Source organism: Balaenoptera physalus (assembly GCF_965194825.1).
Source record: "Balaenoptera physalus genome assembly, chromosome: 3".
Taxonomy (NCBI): domain Eukaryota; kingdom Metazoa; phylum Chordata; class Mammalia; order Artiodactyla; family Balaenopteridae; genus Balaenoptera; species Balaenoptera physalus.
The window spans coordinates 4,075,705-4,095,978 of record NC_138890.1 but is presented as its reverse complement, the minus strand read 5'-3'; the positions used below and the strand labels follow the sequence as shown (position 1 = coordinate 4,095,978).

The 20,274-nt window shown below is 56.7% G+C and overlaps 1 protein-coding gene across 1 annotated transcript in view; it reads left to right on the top strand.

The window, feature by feature from the left end:
- Nucleotides 1-20,274, top strand: part of PTPRS (protein tyrosine phosphatase receptor type S) — a 121,642-nt gene that overhangs the window by 52,706 nt on the left and 48,662 nt on the right. The window contains exons 2-5 of the mRNA XM_082456943.1: nt 4,256-4,455; nt 10,795-10,940; nt 11,508-11,649; nt 17,982-18,170. Of these exons, the coding sequence (XP_082313069.1) occupies nt 4,365-4,455; nt 10,795-10,940; nt 11,508-11,649; nt 17,982-18,170 (568 nt within the window). The 5' untranslated portion in view covers nt 4,256-4,364. The remainder of the gene's footprint in view (nt 1-4,255; nt 4,456-10,794; nt 10,941-11,507; nt 11,650-17,981; nt 18,171-20,274) is intronic.

The window sequence follows — 20,274 nt, the reverse complement described above, 5'->3', positions numbered from 1 at the left end:
CTGGAATGGGTGCCCACTCACCCCCTGTGAGCGAGGCCTGGGAGCCCCCAGAGGCCATCCAGCAGGCCGCACCGGGCCCAGAGAGGGTCGTCCACTTTCCTGAGGTCACACAGTGGCCAGGGAAGGACACAGTCCTGTGTAAACGTGGGCTCTGGAACCAAGGCCCCACCCAGCTGGGGGTCCTTGACAGTCCCCGCTCCTTTGTGAACCTCAGTTTCTTCATCTGTGCAAGACGGGCGCCCACCTCTGCCCGGCTGCTGGGAACAGATAGTGGGCAGCTCTGCACCTGGCACAGAGGTGGGCAGGGACCCTTCCGGGGCCCTGGGTTCCAGGTCCAGAGGCCACTCCCTTCCCTCCTCCCCATCCCCTGCCCAGCCTCATTTCCCACCCAAGTTATTTCCTGTGACCCCCATGGGTGGCTGTTCCCTTCTTAATGGCCACGTTCATCCTCCAAGAACTTGGGGGTTGCCGCGTCATGCAGCTCTGAGGCACCTACCTCAGTTTCCCTTTCTCAGCAGTGGGGAGGCTGATGGCTCAGGCTGCTTTACTGCAAGACCCGTCAGAGAGGAGGCTTGGTGTGGTACCAACCCGGCCACATCCCCTCCTGCTCAGAGCTGCCTAGGGTTCCTTGCTCTGTGGGTTCAGTGTGTGGCCACCGCTCTGCCCTAATCTCTCCCCATCTCCCTGCTAGGACCGCTCAGTATAGCTACTTGTCCTTCTTCATGCTGTTCCTTCTGTGGAGACACCCACCCCCATTCCCATTCATCCTTTAATTCTCAGTCAAGTCATAATATTAACATTCAATCTGGAGGCAGAGAGGTCCAGGCAGAGGGTACCAACCCGTGCAAAGGCCCTGGGGCAGGACCGTGCCTGGCATGTGGGAGGAACAGCCAGAAGACCCATTGGCTGGAGCAGAGTGAGCGAGAGGGAGAGAGGGAGGAGGGGAGGGCAGGGAGGGGACAGAGCATGTCGTGCAGGACCTTGTGGGCATCAGGGAGGGCTTGGACTTTTACCACCAAAGGAGGAGGGATGGGACCTGACTCGGGTGCTAATAGGTGCCCTCTGGCATTGAGGGGAAGACAGACGGGGTGGGGGGTGGCATGGCAGGAGGTGACTCCATTGGTCCAGGTGAGCAATGAGGGGGCTGGACCGGGTAGAGGCAGAAGAAGGGGTGAGAAGTAGACAGTCTCAGCCTAGATTTTGGAGACAGAGCTGACAGAATTTGCTTATATTCTCCCCCAACCCCTTGCAGGGGAGCCTACCCCCGGGTCTTGCAGGAAGCCGGAAGAGGTGGGAGGGTCTGGGGCTTTGCCATGGCAAGTTCCTCCAGGGAGAATGGGGGCCTAAGAGACCCAGGAACTTTTTTTTTTTTTTTTTGGCTGTACCTCACGGCATGTGGGATCTCACTTAGTTCCCTGACCAGGGATCGAGCCCACGCCCCCTGCATTGGAAGCGCAGAGTCTTAACCACTGGACCGATAGGGAAGTCCCAACCCTGGAACTTTTAACCTTCTGTGTTCTGTCTGATCCTTTCCACCCTGAATTTGTCCCACGCCTCCCACCCCCATTCCCGCTCCAGGCCTTGAAAGCCCCCAGTGCCGTGTACTCCCCCGGCCCAGCAGGCTGGAATGACCTCTTTGGGGGAGTTGGGAGCTGATGGCTGGGCCCCGCCTGTGCCTGGATCAGCCCCATCCTGCCCTGTAATTGGGAAGGCGGGGCTGCAGGAGTCAGGGGGTAATTAGGGGCCTCCCTTTTTAGAAGGCAGCTGCCCCTGGCTCCAGTGGCGCATAGGGGGCGGGGGAGGCATTGTGGCCAGGGCCCTTCATGCAGGTGAGCCCTGCCCATGCCAGCTGGCATCGGAGGTGAGGAGACTAGAGCAGGGAGGTCACCCCCCCGCCCCGCCCTGGGGTGGTGGGTTTGAGCCCCTCCGGGTTAAAATTCTACCTCGGTTTCCCCAGATGCTCTGTACGGGCCTGGGCAGCCGATCCAAGTGGTCTGGGCCAGAGCCGAGCCCCCTCCCCAGATGTGGCCAAGCTGATGTGCATCTGTGGTCGGGGCCAGCTGCTGTGGTCACCCTGGCCCCAGCTGGCCATGGGCCATTTCCCCAGCTGGGACCTTCACCGTCCTCATCAGCCACTTTTGCTCTTAAAGGGCCCGTGGTTGGGTCCCAGTGTGTATCTGTGGTCTGACTGTGCGCCTGCCTGTCTATGCACGTGCATGTGGATGCGGGGGATCTGACGTTACGTGTCAGTGTGCATATTGTCTGGCTGGGTGCAAGTTTGCTCTGCTGACTGCCCATCTCTGTAGCCCCACTGCGTGCCCGCATCCGAGTCTGTGAACTGTGTGTTTTTACCTGCCATGCCCTGTGGAGCTGCAACGTGCCTCTGTGTTCATGCTTGCCTGTAGCCCAACCGTGTATGTGTATTGCCTGCCTGACCGTGACCCTTTGTGTATATCTCATCTGGCTGTGTTGTGTGTCTGTGGTCTTGGCATGTACCTGTGTGTCTCTGACCTGACTGCTTGTGGTCTGACTGTGTATATGTATTGTCTGCCCCATCGTGACCCTTTGTCTGTATCTTGACTGATTCTGTGTCTGGGGTCTGATTTTGTGCCTGTCCATGTTTGTGGTCTGTGTGTCAGTTTTATTGGCCTGACTACACATGTGGACCCATCTCTGTTGCCTGACTGTACAAATACGTCTGTGACTGTCTGGTCTCCCTGTCTGTCTGTGGTCTTACTGTGTGTCTGGGTCTGTCTGTGGCCTATGTGCAAGCATCCTCCTTTTCTGTCTGGTCTGACTGTCCGTGGTCTGACTGTGTGCCCGCTGCGCGCCCTTATCCCCACCCTCCTCCTTCTCCACTCTCTACCCTGGGCCATGACCCGGCCACCAACAGCCCAGCCTTCCCCTGGGGCCACTCTGGGGCTGGGCGTGGTGACCACAGCTGGATATTTTGGGAGCCAGAATCACAGGGGCTGCCCCATGATTACGTGGCACCCGTCCCCGTGGCCATGGTGCGGACCCGCCTGGGGCATGGCCTGGGGTGGGTGTATGAGGTTGACCCGGCCACGAGGGCCTCATCCTTGGGCCTCTTCCTGCCCCCGCTTCCACCCTGGCCCTGGCGAGAGTGGAGAGGGGGCCGTCCTAGGGTTTGGCCCCTGAGAAGGACCCTTCTGCTCTAGAGGAGTTTGGATTCTCACCGCAGAAACAGATGCTGGGTGATGAACATTCTCACTTGATTTGCAGACTGGGGTAAATGCTGTGAAGGATGATCTCCGTCATTTCTGAAGCCGTGGGATGTGGAATTGGGGGTGGGAGCTGACCTGCCAGGGGCAGGGAGGGCTTCCAGAGGAAGTGACAGTGGAGCTGAGACCTGTCACGCGGTAGTGGGGGGACAGCATTTCCAGCAGAGAGCACAGCAGGGTGGGACTGAGCTGGGACTGTGTGGCTGCACCTCTCATGAGAGAGGGGACGAGACCAGTAGGAGCAGCTTCCTGTGGGGCCGACGGGAGCCATGGGAGGTGTTAGAGCAGGGCAGGGACGGGCAGGTGTGTTTGGGGGGAAGGTCCGTCTGGTGGCCGAACGGGCAGATTTGTAGGGACGTTCAGCAGTGTTAGCTGGAGCCTCTTCCTTCGGGTGGGCGGCCCAGCCTGCGAGGGGGGAGAAATTAGATGTTCACGGCACTTTCTAGCGGGGGGGCTCAGTCCTGGTTTGGGGCTCAGCCTGGGGTAGGGGCTGTCTCAGTCTGTTCTGGCTGCTATAACAGAATGCCATAGACTGGGTGGCTTCTAAGCAACACACATCTCTCACGGTTCTGGAGGCCAGAAGTCCATGATCAAGGCGCTGGCAGAATTGGTGTCTGCTTCCTGATTCACAGACGACCATCTTCTTGCTATGTCCTCACATGGTGGCGGGAAGCGAGGGAGTTCTCTGGGTCTCTTTATAAAGGCACTAATCCCATTCACAAGGGCTCCACCACATGACATAATCACCTGCCAGAGGCCCCTAAGACCATCACACTGAGGGTTAGGTTTCAACATAATAGTTTTGGGGGGACACAACATTCAGTTCATCGTGGGGGCTCAGTGCTTTCTTTCTGCCCCATCGTCGCCCCATGACCCTCCCCCATTGTCCTGTAACCCTCTCCCTCGCATCCCGTGACTCTCGTCTGCCCCTCTGATCCTCCTGCTGCCTCCCCCATGAAGGCCCCCTGGATTCCCCTGCTCCCCTCTCACGGCCCCTCTTTTTGTCTCTGCAGACGCTGCCCCGACTGACGCTTGGCTTGAGGCCTCTCTGTGAGGGACCGTGGGGGGGGGGCCATCCCCCCTCCAGGGCCGGAGGTTGGAGGTTGCAGGTCACGGCCGAGCATGGCGCCTGCCTGGGGCCATGGTGTGGCATCTGTGGTTGGTCCCATGGGCCTCCTCGTGGTCCTGCTGGTCGGAGGCTGTGCCACAGAAGGTAAGTGCGGGCGTCTTGAGTTTGCACGTGCACGTGTGAACACGTGTCCCCACCCCACCCCCGGGGCGGGTGGGGAGGGCGCTGGTTTTGCCGTGCAGAGCCTCTGTGCTCTGTGAACGAGGCCGAGTAGAATGCTTGCTGTGCACTGGGTCCTGAGAGGTGCAGAGGTGAATAACAAGAATGGTATAAAAAAGCAGTCATAGTGAAAGTGATGACAGTGTCTGTTTGCCCAGCGTTGAATCTGCACCAAGCCCAGCGCTAAATGCAGGCTTTACCTGCTTCATCTCCCTCCACCTCACAGAACCCAGCATGCTAGTTTCATTACCATCCCCATTTTTCCATGAGAGAAACCAAAGCTCAGAGGGGACTGGGGCTTACTTGAAGTCACTCCTGAGGTAGCCACAGAGTTTTCCTTCCCTTGCCACAGGTAGAAACACCAGCACCCAGTTGGTAGACACACAGGCAATCAAACCTTCCCAGGCGGAGCCAGGGGAGGCTTCTTGGGAGAGAGGGCATTGGAGCTGGGGTTTTGTGGGTGTATAGGAGTTTGCCAATAGAAAGGGCATTACTGGTGAAGGTGTTAGCACACAGAAAGGCCTGGAGGTGAAGAAAGAGGTTGGTGTAGTTTGGGGATGGGCAAGGCTGTGCTTGTGGCAGTAACGTGGAGAGGATGAGAGTCAGTCCTAGTCCTAATGCCACAGTCTATCCCACCACGAGGGGCCTAGAGGAGGTGTCATTAGGCTGATGGGGACACAAAGGCTCAGGTCAGCAGGGAAAGAAACTGGGATCTGCTGTTAGGCTGGGTTTGAATCCTGACTTCGCTGCTAACCTGCTGTGTGACCTTGGGCTAGTGATTCAGCCTCGCTCAGCGGCCGTTTCTACCTTGACAGAATGAAACTCAGCATCATCCATCTCCCAGCATTCCTGGGACAAGGACACACGATAAGCCCCTGCATGCTGCTTGCACACAGTAGGCCCACAATCCCGGGTTACTACGAGCATGATAATTATTGCCCCTGGGTGAGAACACCAGATACACACCTGCCTCATCAATCCATGCTTTTTCACGTTTTTATATTATTTTGTAGTAAATGCCTAACACATTCAGATCAGCCACCACCACCTGATGAGATGGAGGCTATTCTCCCCATCCCCATTGTACAGATGGGGAAACTGAGGCACAGTGAGGTTATGTTTTACAGCCAGGAATCGGCCAGTCTGCCTGGCGCCAGAGCCCGGGTTGCTACCCATCACCCCACACAGCCAGGCGTGTCTGGGCTGTGATCCATCTGGTCACCTCCCAGGGCCTGTATCTTCTCTGCTCTATTCCTTGCAGTGGGAATAGTGGGCCGAGGGCTGAGCATTTTTAGTTTTTCATTCATTCACTTAGCGCAGGGTTTCCCCTGCCCTCGGCACTGCTGACGTCGGGGCCAGAGCATTCTCGGGCACTGGGGGGCCGTCCTGGGCACTGTGGGGTGCGGAGTAGCATCCCTGGCCCCATCCCCTGAATGGCACCCCCACGTGACAACCACTGATTTAACTTACACTAGTGGAATAAATCATATATTTACGACTTTGACATCTTGCTCCAGTGATAATTAACCAGCCTTGGGCAGGATGCTGAGATCATTCCCATTGACAGGTGAGGAAACTGAGGCTGCAAAGTGGCCATTGTGAGGAGGGGGTAGAGATCACAGAGTTTGGAGGCTATCCTGTCCTGAGTTCGAATCCTCGCTCTATCGTGTGACCATGGGTGGGGCTGTGCTCTCATTCACTCAGTGGGTTTTTCATAAGCACCTACTGTGCGCCAGGCACTGGTTTAGACCTGGGAGACAAAGCAGATATCCCACCCCCTTTTGGAGCTGATAATCTTGAGGGAGAGACACCGAGTGTGCTGGATGGTGGACGTGCCCGGGAGCAAGATAAACAGGAAGGGAGATGAAAGCATGAGTGGAGGTTTAGGGGCTGCATTTTAAATGGGTGGGAGGGCATCAGGGAAGGTCACACCAAGGAGATGACATCTGAGCAGAGATCTAAAGGAGCTGAGGAGTGCACCCCATGCATGTCTAGGGGGAAGGTGTCCTGGGCAGAAGGCATAGCCTGTGCAAAGGTCCTGGGGCAGAATTGTGCCTGGTGTGTTGGAGGAACAGTGAGGAGACCCGTGTGTCTGGAGCATAGTGAGCGAGGGGGAGAGAGGGAGGAGGGGAGGGCAGGGAGGGGATGAGGCAGGTTGTGCAGGGCCTTGTGGGCAGCAGAGAGGACGTGGCTTGTACCACAGGGAGGTGGGATCCCTGAAGGGCTGTGGGCAGAGGAGGGGCAGGTCCTGACTGAGGTGCTCACAGGTGCCCTCTGGCTGCTGAGGGAGGACAGACTTGGGGCGGGGGAGGACAGGATGGGGGGATGCCAGGGCAGAGGAGACTGCAGTGGTCCAGGTGAGCCGTGAGGGAGTGTGACCCAGGCCATCAGCACTGGGCATGCAGCCGGGGCTAGCTCCGTGGATGCTCCCTCAGTGAGCCCGGGAATTCTTTTTTTTTTTTTGGCTGCACTGCATGTAGCATGTGGGATCTTAGTTCCCTGACCAGGGATCGAACCCGTGCCCCCTGCAGTGGAAGTGCGGAGTCCTAACCACTGGACCGCCAGGGAATTCCCCTGGAATCGTTACTACTGTATCCCTTTAGGTATTGGTAGCGGCCTAGACTCAAACCCAGGTCTCCGTCTCCAAAGCTGGGGCATCTTGACCCCAGGAGGTGATCTGTTTAGCAGGAACCCTGTCATCTGGGGGCCAGCAGAGGGGCTGTGGGCACCGTGATTGGCACTGCCAGCTTCAAGGAGTAGCCCAGGTCCTCAGGAAACCATTCGGGCGGGGGCTGTCAGGTGGTAGAGAGCCCGGGCAGGCAGCTGAAGTGTCCACCATCCAGCACCAAGAGGAGTGATTTCTGCCCTAGAAACAGCTTCTGGTCCTGTGGGGCCTTCCCAGGGTGCTGTGCGGCCAGCCCAGGCTGGGTTGGAGGGGACCGGTGGGTGGGTCTCCAGCTCTGGCACCAGATTTTTCTCTGCAAAATCTGAAATGGAAAAACAGAAATCAGGCCAAGCCCTTCCCAGCCTCTGCGCCGTTGGCATCGCCACTCTGAACCTCGGTCTCTTCATCTGAGAAACAGGAACACCCAGGGTGCTCTCCATCGCTGAAGACCCCCCACCCTGTATATCAAGTGTACTATTTGCAGGGCTTTGGGAGCCAAATAGGACCAGGCTGGAATCTTAGCTCTTGCCCATCGCAAGCTGGGTGACTGGGGGCCGGTCGCTCACCCTTTCTGAGCCTCAGAATAGAGCTGAGTGTGAGAACAAGCCCAGCACAAAAGGAGCGCTTGCTTGCCACAGGCTGCGGCCATACCCCAGTGGGTCTTTCTTATGTCCGGGGCCCCTTTGCCAAGAAGAGGAAGGGAGGGTTTGTCCAAATGAGAGAATCTAAGGGTCTGCAAGAAATATTCGAACGGGGGATGCAGCGGGCGGACAAAGCTCTTCCGGGCTGGCTGGGATCCCAGAGCTGCCTGGAGGTAAGCGGAGAGGCGTCTGCCCTGCAGCGAGGGGGCGCCAGGGAGCGAGTGGGCAGCTTCATTGGGCCCAGTATTAGGCAAGCATCAAGGTTCAAAGCCCCAGTTTTTCAAGGGTCACCGGGCACAGAGAAGTGGTGTGGTGGGGTCCCAAGGAGTGGGGTCTGTTTCATGCCCACCCTGCCAGGTGGCACATAACCAAGTATTTCAACCCAGTGTGATCGGGGCCGTGATGGAAGGGGGCGCCCATGGAAGGATGGGGACAGAGGGGGTCCTGACCCGGCCAGTGGTAATCCAAGAAGGCTCCCTGGGGGAGGTGCTGGCTGAGCTGAGGTGGAAGCCGCCAGATGAAGAGAGGAGGAGGGACGGCACGGGCTCCCATCGTGTCTCGTTTCCCGGATTGGAGGCTCCGAGTCATAAAACGGCAGCTGGATGCTTCTCACTCCCTGCAGCCCGCTTCTGCCCTTCCTTCCAGTGGCTCCCCAGGGAGGATTTTTCCCCGAAGCGAGATTCCTGACCTGACCACAGAGACTTTCCCCCGTGACCTTGGCTGGGGACCCATATGGCCCCAGTCACCATTCCTGTAGGAGGGGCAACCCAGGCAGGCAGAGCCAGAGAGGCAGGCCCAGCCCAGGGCTCAGCGTGGAGCAAAAACATCGAAATCAGGTTCAGGGCCTGGAGGTGAGAGGAACAGAAGACGTGGGCTTGAGGACAGACAGACCCAGGATCAAACCCTGGTGCTGTCATTTCTGAGCTGTGTGACCTCATGCAAGCTCATTAACCTCCCTGAACCTGTACAATCCCATCTGTACAGTGGAATTAACAGTCACTTCCCCAGTAAGATACACAGGATTTGAGTGAGCCCACTGAGGCCTGCATGCAGTCGGGTCTACTGATTTTCCAGAGACGTGGCCAGTGTAGACTTATATAGTCATATCAGTGGGAGCACAGCCTGGAATGAGGGAGGTGAGGCCAGTCAAGCCACTGAGACGGGGACTCTTATTTTGTTCAAAGCCCAGCCTGAGTCACAGATGGGAGAAATTGGGCCCTGTGGCACCCAGGCTTGGAACCTGAGGCCTCCTTGAACTTCTCGGCCCTTCTGAGCAGCCAGAACTTTCTAGGTGAACCTGAGTGGCTCAGTGCTCAGAGGCCTGGCGTTGCTCAAGCTTGAGTTGTTCATCCTCTCTCTGCCTCTCCTCAGACCCCAAACTTTTACTTACTTAATATATTTCTTTAATTGGCTCACCTTTCTATTCAAACCTTACAAAAACAGTAATGTCAATTTATCTTCCAATAGTTCTAAATGTAAAAAAGTTACCAGGGTATGAAGCTTTCTTTCCCCTGTGTCCAGCCACCCTGCTTTCTCCTCCCAGAGGCAGCTGCTGTTTCTGTGCACACACACACACACACACACACACACACACACACACACACTTTCCCCATTTTCATTTTTCTGATCACACAAACAGGAGCATTTACTATGCTTTTTACCCCTCACTTTTTGTCCATTTCATAGTGTATCTTGCTGTTCCTGTCCTAGTAGTTCATTACAAAAGCATCCTTGTCCCTTTTCACAGCTGCATAGTATTCCACTTAGTGGGTGGCCCAGTGTTCATTTAATCATCCCCTTTTGTTGTTTTGTTGGATATGTAGGTTGTTTCCCTCGGGACCTTGTAAGTATGTTGCAGCCCTTGGGTCTGTTGGTAAAACTCTCAGAAGTAACTGAATTCATTTAATGGGATACAGTGTAGCATTACTGTGGATGGAAATCCAGTATCCCTTTGGGCGATTCAGAGGTTACTGTGAAAAGTCAATAAAAAAAAGAGGACAATGTTAATGAACTCTCAGGTACTGTAGCCTGTTCGAGGTGCAGAGTTGAGGCTGTGTAGGCATCAAAGACATAGTAGCTCCCACTTGAGACCTTCCTGGGGAGACTTAGCACATCAGATCATCATGAGGGGCAAAGGATGGGGGCACGGGACCAGCCCGGTTCAAATCCCCGCTCAGCCACTGGCTGGCTGTGTCGAAGCAAGGGCCTTGCCTGGTCTGCGCCTTGGTTTTCTCGAGTGTGAAATGAGGATCGTGGTGGCTCTGTCCCCCGGCACTGTCAGAAGGCTGTGACGTTGCTGAGTGTACACCATCCGCATACAGTAGGCGCTCAATAAGCACTTGCTCTAGTGGTTGGCAGCATCCGATCACCCATTCTGAGCTCTGGCCTCCAGCTCTGACTCCTTGTGTTTGGACACCTCCCACGGATGAAGAGGCTGGAGCCCTGGGTTCGGTCTCTGGTCTGGCCCTGACCTCAGGTCCCTTGGTCACCCCTCTGCTTCCCTGTTTGATGCCTCAGTCTCCCCACATGTCCCATCAGGGGATTCCACCAAGTTCTCTCCTCCCAAGTCTTCTTAAGATCAAGGACCCTCCATAGTTTGGCTGGTCACTACTGAGGGCCTTCAGGGGCTGAATTTAGGGACCCCGAAGTCTCAGGGGTATCCCCTCTCCCCTTCCCCTGTGGCACTGGGTCTGAGCAGGTGTGCCCACGTGAGGTGTGTCCTCGTGTGAGTATGTGTGGCTGTTGTATACGGGTCGGGGGGTGGAGGTGCTGGGCAGGGCCCGGGGTACCCACAGGGGGCAGTGGTATCATTTCTTCTTCTCTCCAGCCCTCCTTTCGGGCCCACATGGTACCTCTGTGGCCGAACAGAGGATGGAGGGCATGTTTACCTGGCCCCATAGGGTCCTCGTCACATGCCCGGGCCCACCAGAGCCCCTCTGCTTCCTGCTCTCTCCCCAGAACCCCCCAGGTTCATCAAAGAACCCAAGGACCAGATTGGCGTGTCAGGGGGCGTGGCCTCCTTTGTGTGTCAGGCCACGGGCGATCCCAAGCCACGCGTGACCTGGAACAAGAAGGGCAAGAAGGTCAATTCGCAGCGCTTTGAGGTGAGTCGGGGGGGGGGAGGGGAGGGGAGACAGCTGAGGGCCAGCCCCACCCCTGGACGGGGCCACGGCAGCTCAGCCGCAGAAGCCGTCCCAGAAACGTTCCCCAGATGGAGCACGGGCAGTCAGGGCAGGCACCCTCTCCAGACAGGTCCCTTCTCTTCTCCCACCCACTCTCTGCCACGTGCACCCCCCACCATGTGCCCCATGAAGGCCCTTCAGGCTCGCTTGTTCTGCCACCTTTGTGCTGTGTGGCCTCAAGCAACTCCCTGCCCTCTCTGAATCTTATCTCACCACTGCACACACAAGGGAATTCACAACTCTGTGCACAAGTACATGGTCAGACACGCACATTTCCACATCCAGCACGCCTTCGCATGCCTGTCACCAGACTTACGTGCGAGTGTCACACACCCACTTATGCACAATACCCTTTACTTGTACAGACCGTTTTCTGCCTCCAGCATCTTTACATGGATGTATACACACGTGTGTACAGCCCCCAGCTCCCCTCCTGTTCACGCCTGGGACCCCAGCCTCACCCTGACCTTTGTCCCCTACCCATGGCAGACAATTGAGTTTGATGGGAGTGCGGGGGCCGTGCTGAGGATCCAGCCACTCCGGACACCCCGGGATGAGAACGTGTACGAGTGTGTGGCCCAGAACTCCGTCGGGGAGATCACCGTCCATGCCAAGCTCACTGTCCTCCGAGGTACTGGGCTCCGCAGGGTGGGTCGGGGAGGACCTGGGGCCTGGACTTTGGGGACAAATACCAAAGGGATTCATGAAAGTCTTGCTTTGGATTTTCTCTCTGGGGGGACCTTGATCTCCTTTTTTTAGCCTGTACTACAACTGGGGCCCAGAGCCTTCTGGTAGGAATTTACTGAGTCTTTGCCGAAAAGAAGAGTGTTAAGGGACTAGAATCATCTCCATCTGTCATCTTAATCATGCTCTTCTGATTACAAGAGGCAGATCCAGCTCAAACTGAGAATTCATTGGTTCATGTAATTAAGATATCTGTGGAGTAGACTAGCTTCAGGTTCAGCTGGATCCAGGAGCTCATATTGATGTTCTCAGAGTTCACTTTCTGCCTCTGGGTTTGTTTTCTTCCCTATCAACTGTATCCTTAGTGAGATTCCCCCCCCCCATTAGCCCCAGGCTCCGGGGCCCCCTGGACTAAATGACCCAGGACTGCTGCTGTTCGTTGGCCCAGCTTGGGTCAGATGACCATCCCTGAGCTGGTCAGTGTGGCTGGAGGAACAAATACTGTGGTCGGCAGAGTCTTCCCTGGAGTCAGGTAGACGGGGTCAGTACGGGGTGGTTCCCCTAAAGAAACAAAGGAGGAATAGAGGCAGGCTAGGCAGAAACAGCTAAATATCACCTCCTCATAGATTCACACAGATCCTTCCTGTGGGCTTCTTGCTGGCCTCATTCAGGTGGGCTAGGGACCAGAAAATGGCTTCCTTATTGTAAAACAGCATCATTCAGACAGTCTCACCACAAACCCGCCTGCCCCCGACCCCAGCTGCTCCCTGCTGCCTTCTCCCTTGCAAGGTGGTTTTTTGTTGTTTTTTTTTTATAAATTTATTTATTTATTTTTGGCTGTGTTGGGTCTTCGTCTCTGCGCGAGGGCTTTCTCCAGTTGCGGAGAGCGGGGGCCACTCTCCATCGCGGTGCGCGCGGGCCTCTCACTGTCGCGGCCTCTCCCTTTGCTGAGCACAGGCTCCAGACGCGCAGGCTCAGTAGTTGTGGCTCACGGGCCCAGTTGCTCCGCGGCATGTGGGATCTTCCCAGACCAGGGCTGGAACCCATGTCCCCTGCATTGGCAGGCAGATTCCCAACCACTGCGCCACCAGGGAAGCCCTGCAAGGTGGTTTTAACCCAGGGGCCTGCATCTTGAGTTCGCATCCTGGCACTGCCCCTCCGTAGCTTTGTGACCTTGGGCAAGTTAATGAACCTCTCTGAGCTGCAGTGTCCTCACCTCCAAAGTGGGATAATAATGATGTTCACCACAAGGGATTGTTTCAGAACCAGATACAAGTGGGGGACCAGCATGGTGCCTCGAGGGGAACAAGCATTTGGTTGATTCTACCGATCTGATATTATTATTACTGTCATTGTTGTTATTCTGGTTGTGACAAGACAGCTGCCACCAGCCATACTGCAGCTGTCAGGTGGGTGGGTGGGTAGGTGGATTCTGCCTGTCGCCTACAGGGGCACCCTGAGCCTGTCTGATCTCTAAGTAGAAGCCACTTGGAACTTCCCTGGTGGTCCATTGGTTAAGACTTTGCGCTTCCACTGCAGGGGATGCGGGATCCCTGGTCAGGGAACTAAGATCCCATATGCTGCGCGGCACGGCCAAAATGAAAAAAAAAAAAAAAAAGTACAAGCCACTGCCAGCCATTGGGGGCAGGTGGCCCCCACATGTGGCTCCCAGGTTGGGAGTCATCCAGTGTCCTCCCAGGCAGTGGAGCCACGGTCAACTTGGAGCCCTGGGAGGAACTGTCACATTGGCCGCAGGGGCACGTGGTCCCAGACCCTGGTGTGCGACCGCCCTCAGAAGGCTCTGCCGTTACCGCCTGGAAATTCCTAGTAATTTTTTAACAAGAGACCTCATAGTTTCATTGTGTGTGTGTCCTGGAGCCCATCCTGCTGGCGGATTGAGGGAGGGGGAGGGAAGGGGAGGAGTCCACCCGCCCCAGCCCGCCCCGCCTCTTCCCAGCAGATATTTTTGCCCTGACCTTTCTCAGGAACAGCCCGCCTCCCGCCCCGCCGCCCCCCCCCCCCCCCCCCACTGTGCCAGCCTCCATTGTAAGCGCTCAGAGAGTTAAAAGGACACGCTGTGAATCTATTAACCGCTCAGTCTCTGGGAGTCTGGGAAAGACACATCTCCGTTCCCCGCCCCCCCTCAACAAGACCCTTGGCATCTCTCTGTTCTCGGGCCGCCTAGAAAGACGTGGCGCTTGGGCTGGGCGCCCAGCCCAGAGCGCTTGACCCAGAACGCCTGTGCCCCCTGCCTCCCCGGCCTCAGGCGCCCCCGCCCCGCGAGCCCCAGGGACACCCTCCTCCCCCCCCACCCCCCCGCGGCTGAGCGGGAAGGTCTGGGCTGCCGGGCCGGCACCCTCAGCTTCCCTTCCTCCGCTGCCATCTGATTGTGGACCCTGCTCACGCCTCCCGCGCTGTTGTTTTAATTAAACTCCGAGGAATCAGGCACAATGTGGTACTCGATGAACATTTTTGTTTAATTAGGAGCTCTCGGTAACGTCAGGCGGCCGCGGCCTCCCCCACCCTGGCTGGCTGCCGCCCACAGGCACTCACGGGGGCCCCTCGCGGGGCTGCACGCACCCAGGAAGTGCTCACGTGTGGACACGCGTGGGGTGCGGGTGCATACGTGGGTGAGCACGCATGCACACTCGTGCACTCGTGCACACACACAGAGGAAACGGGTGCACAGAGGGACGCCAGCAGACCCAGCCCCCAGCACGCCTGGGCCAGGTTTGAGCACCAAGAATTGAGGCCCAGTTGTCTTGGCCCGAACCTCCGGTGACGTCATCAGTAGCCAATCAGAACCATGCATGAGGTGGTCCAGGCCTCCGGGCCGGGAAGAACAAACTGGGTGTGGAAGCAGCTCAGACAGGATCCAGCCACCCCATCCGACCCCACAGGTCCAGGCCCAGCTTGGGGGTTCTGCAGATGCCGGCCACACCCAGCTTCCTTCAGGCTTAGCCCGGCCTGGGTTCAAATCCCAGCCTTGCTGTGTCCTGGCTGTATGACCCGGGCAGGTACGCATGTGTTTGAGCTTCAGTTTCCCCCTCTGTGAAATAGATCCCACCTCAGAGGTGGGCACAGAAAGTTACCTTACAGCGCCTGGTACATAGTGCTCAGGACTTGGGACTGGGGCCGTTTTCCTCTACGAAGCGACCCCTGCTTGGGCCGGAACCACAGCTCTCTTGTTTAACTGGGGACACGGGGTGATGGTGCCCCGGCCAGGCTCTCCCTTACCCCGTCTTGGCCTCCTGCGCCTTCCATGTACCTGGGTCTCTGTTCCCTCCCCACATGGTGGCCTCTGGCCCACCTCTTCCCCAGCCCCCTGTCCATCCCCCAACACACCCACCATGCCCGGTGCCCCTCCTGGGCATTTGTAAGCAAATACACGTTTATTATTTCCTTTTTACACAGATAGCAGCTTTATCTTTACCAGGAGGCAGCAGGCTTCTTCTGTAAAACACCGGAGTAAATATTTTTGACTCTGCAGGCTAGACAGTGTCTCTTGCAATTTCTCAGTTCAGGAAAGCCGTGTAGATGATGAGGAAACCAATGGGCGTGGCCGTGCACCAATGAAACTTTGTCAACAAAAACAAGCGGGGCCCCAGGTTTGGCCCAGAGGCTGTAGTTTTTTGTTTTTGTTTTCTTTTAATTAATTAATTAATTTGGCTGTGCTGGGTCTTAGTTGCAGCACGCGGGGTCTTTCATTGCGGTGCACGGGCTTCTCTCTTGTTGTGGCGTGTGGGCTCCAGAGCGCACAGGCTCAGCTGCGGCACGCAGGTTTAGTTGCCCCGCAGCATGTGGGATCTTAGTTCCCCGACCAGGGATCGAACCCGCATCCCCTGCATTGGAAGGCGGATTCTTAACCACTGCGCCACCAGGGAAGTCCCAGGGGCTGTAGTTTTTGATCCTTGGTCTACACATCTTTCACACTGAACTCTGTCCACTTAGGAATGCATCTTGGAGTTTGTTACGAATCTGTCTGTAAGGAGATTCCTTCTGCTTGTTTCAGGGACCCATTCATAGATGGCCCAGGTCTCTACAGGTGTTTAGATTGTCGCCAGCATTTTCCCGTTACTGTTGGTGCCTCAGGAATACCTCTGCCTTCCTCCTTGAGTGCACGGGCCTGGGGAGCCAGCCGCTGAGCTGAGGGCTCGGGGGTCTCAGGTGGATGGTACCAACTCGCCCCTCCTGGTCCCGCTGTACCAATGAGCATTCCTGCCAGCTGTGGACTAGCAGACCTGTTTCTCCTCGGTCTCATCAGCCCTGCGTGCGGTCACTTTTTTGTCACTTGTCCATCAGGGGTGGGGCAGGGACTGTGTGAGTTTGCTAGGGCTGCTCTGACAAAGTACCACAGTCTGGGCGGCTTACATCACGTGTTTTTTTCACAGTCTGGAGGCTAGAGGTCCAAGATCAAGGTGTCGGCAGGGTTGGTTCCTTCTGAGGCCTCTCTCCTTGCCTCAGAGACAGCCGTCTTCTCCTGGGTCTTTACATGGTCTCCACTCTGTGTGTGCCTGGTTCTTAATCTCCTCTTCTTATGAGGACACCAGTCACGTTGGATGAGGGTCGCCCTAATACCGCATTTGACTTAATGACCTTTGTAAAGACTCTGTCTCCAAATACAATCTAATTCTGAGGTCCCGAGGGTTAGAGCCTCAACCTATGTATTGGAGGAGGGGGGAGGTACACATTTCAGCCCATAACAAGGGGGCTAGTGGCTGTTTTAATTTTACCTGAGGAAGCCTGCCCTACCCCAGGGGACCCTTTGTCCACTGCAGATGACAGGCCAGACCAGAGCTGGGGGTTTTAGGGGTGAGAGCAAAAGGATCCAGGAGTCCAGGTGCTGGAGGGGGAGGGCAAAGGTGCAGGAGGGGGTGGGACCTGGTGGGAGGCTGTTGAGCTGCATACCCCATCCTGACATCAACTCCAGCTGAGTCAGGCCATGGAGCCCCTGGTGCGATGTGCAGATTACATGAACGAAGGCCACCCGCCCCATCACCTCAGGCCAGAACCACATTCTTCTTTTTTTAAAAAAAATTTTTATTGGGGTATAATTGACTCACAGTGTTGTATTAGTATCAGGTGTACAGCAAAGTGTATCTGTTAATACAAATACATATATCCACTCTTTTTTTTTTTAAGATTTTTTTTTTTTTTAATTTATCTTTGGCTGTTGGGTCTTCGTTGCTCCGCGCGGGCTTTCTCTAGTTGCGGTGAGCGGGGGCTACTCCTCGTTGAGGTGCACGGGCTTCTCATTGAGGTGGCTTCTCTTGTTGTGGAGCATGGGCTCTAGGCACACGGGCTTCAGTAGTTGTGGCTCATGGGCTCTAGAGCACGGGCTCAGTAGTAGGCACACCTGCTGTGTGCCAGGACCCGCATGGGGCGATAGGGACATGGCGGAGATGCAGATACATCATGAGCCATGGAGTTTGACGCTTGGATGTTCTGGAGTCCAGGAGAATTTTTTATTATTATTGTTATTATTTTGGCTATGCTGTGTGGCATGCAGGATCTTAGTTCCCCAACCAGGGATCAAACCCGTGCTCTCTGCACTGGAAGCACGGAGTCCTAACCACTGGACCGCCAGGGAATTCCCCAGGAGGATTTATAACTTGGGGCCACGAGCTAGCCTGAGGTGACGTGGATGCCCAGGGGTGATGCAGGAGGGGGCGTGACGACTTTGGGGACCAAGGTGGCTGGTGTGGCTGGATGGAGAGAGCGAGAAGTGTGAGGCTGGCGTGCGACGGGGCAGCCGAGGCCGGCGGGGGCCAGCGTCGGGCAAGGAGGCTGGGTTCCTCCAGAGGGTGGGGGGGGGGGGGCCACGGGCAGCAGGCGGGGCGGTGTGGTGCCGTTTACATTCCAAAAAGCTCCTTCTGGCTGCTGTAAAGTAACCCAAGGGTTTTGTAGCCTCTGCGCTGCTGGCATCAGGGCCAGATCATCCTCTGCAGGGCCGTCCTAGGCGCTGGGAGGGGTGGAGCAGTATCCCTGGGCCCACCCACTCCGTGCCAGGAGTGACAACCATAGATGTCCCCAGACATGGCCCAGTGTCCCCTGGGGGCAGGATCGCCCCGGGTCAGAGGTACTGGTCTCGCCTGATGTTCTCCCAGCAGCTCCCCGACATGAGAGTGGTCTTTCTCACAGACAGAGAGAGAAACAGGCTACAGGAGGTCACCCAGCCAGGCAGGGGCTGGACCCAGGGCCCGTCCCTGAGCCCCGCCCTGGTGGGATGGCCTCGTGACCACTGGGCCTCTGCTTTGTTTTTCCCGCCTCCGCCCTCAGAGGACCAGCTGCCCCCTGGTTTCCCCAACATCGACATGGGCCCCCAGCTGAAGGTGGTAGAGCGGACTCGGACAGCTACCATGCTCTGCGCTGCGAGCGGCAACCCTGACCCCGAGATCACCTGGTTCAAGGACTTCTTGCCCGTGGACCCCAGTGCCAGCAGTGGGCGCATCAAGCAGCTGCGATCAGGTGAGCACAGGTGGCCAGGAGGATGCGGGAGCCACAGAGGGTAGCAGGGGGAGGGCAGCATCTCAGGGCCCGAGCCCTGGGGACTGATGGAGGACAGAAAGGCAGAGCTGATGTGCAGCCACGGAGGGCATTGGTATTGGGGGAGAAAGTGTCTTCAGAGCTGAACCAGTGGGGGTGTAATAGGATATAGACAGGCAGGGGTAATGGGGAGCTATGGCGGATGGTAGGGGGAGAGTTCTTCAGTGCCTGCATGGAGATATAATGGACCCAGATATGTACAATGATGGGGAACTGCAGAGGCCGCAGGGGCAGAGGGTCTCCAGTACCCACGCAGTGGGGTCCTAATGAGGCACATACAGTTGCGGGTGATGGAAGCCCACAGAGGAGGGTGGGTGTCTACAGTGCCCCAACAGTGGGGACATAGTGGGGGAACAGACAGGCAGAGGTGATGGGGAGCCATGGAAGGTGGCAGAGGGAGGGTATCTTCTGTGCTAAAGTAGTAGACTTGTCCAGTGAGGATATAATGGCGTCCAGACAGGTGGGAGTAGAGGGGAGCATAAGGCAAAGGCAAGAGAGTATTTCCAGTACTGAAGCAGTGGGTGTCTCCAGAGGAGATAGTGGGCATAGACAGGTAAGGTACTGGGGAGCCATAGAGGGCTGCAGGGAGAGAGTGTCTCCAAGACTGAAGCAGCAAGGACGTGATGGGGCACGGACAGGCAGTCCAGCCTGTTTGTCCAGGCCCCGGCCGGGATAGGGGAGCCTTGGACAGAGCACAAGGCCTTAGCCACCTTGGGGCCAGGCACTTCCACAATCATGTCTTAGCACAGCACCTCTGTGCCTCTGTCTGTGGGTCCATCTCTCTGCGGGGCTGTGTGTGCATTGTGTCGGCTGTCTTAACTGCCTCACGAATGTCCGCGTGTGTGTGTCCGGGCTCCCTGTGTGTCCTGACCTGCTCCCCGTGTGTGGGCACACACAGGCTGTGCCATCGGCACAGGGTTGCCTCCCCACCCCACATAGCAAAGCCTGTCCACGTGTGTCTCGGTCACACGTGTATCCGCGTGACAGTCCCTCCCGTGTGCACGTCTCAGGCTGGTCCTTGTGTGCGCGGACACGTGTGTGGTCGGGATGTGCCCGCGGGCACTCACGCATGTTTCAGTCACATGGACACGTGTTGGTGCACCCTCTCTTTTCTCTCCCCCCTTCCTTTGAGGGCCCCCTGCCCTGGAGCCACCCCTGCCTGAAGGCCACCCCATCGTTCTCAGCGCCCCTCCCCCCCACTCACTGCCCAGTCCCATCCTCTGAGGAGTCCTGTCTGCCCATCCTCTGCTTTCGCCTTCCCTCAACAAAGACCCAAACCCTGAAAAGGGGCAGATGTTAAGCCCAGAATTTCTTCCCGGGAGAGACCTGGACCTCGCACTGGGGAGAGATGTAGCCTTCCCCGTCCCGACCTGTCTGAGGATATTTGCAGCTTGGGGGGTTCAGCTGGAGGAGTGATGGCAACCTTCGGGATCCAGTTGCTTCTCTGTTGGTTTCCACCATTGTCGCCCCAATATAATGAAATGATTAAGACTGTGGACCTTGGTGCCCCATCCCCTGGGTCTCAGCACCCTCATAAACCGTGCCTATTCCCTAGCGTTTCTGTGAGGGGCCCCTGACAGGCTGCCTGGCATGTAGCAGGTGCTCAATGAACATCAGCTGCTTTAAAAATCATAATCAAGGGACTTCCCTGGTGGTCTGGTGGTTAAGACTCCGAGCTTCCACTGCAGGAGGCGCGGGTTCAATCCCTGGTCGGGGAACTAAGATCCCACGAGCCGCACAGCACGGCCAAAGGAAAAAAAAATTGTAATCAATCTGATCATTATTCTGACCTCCCCTCCCGCACCCACGAGGATACAGGCTTCTGCATACCACCCGTTAATGTTCCTGTTCTCTTTTCTTGTCCCTCCGTTGTAAACGTTCAGAAACCTTTGGTAAGTTTAATTTCTTCACCACGTCAACAACTAACGCCCCCCACCCCACCGTGTCCCCCCTTCCCGTCCCCTCCCCTCTGACTAATGGCCACCGTGACAGTAACTGTGACCCACTCCACGTGGCATGTTTACTA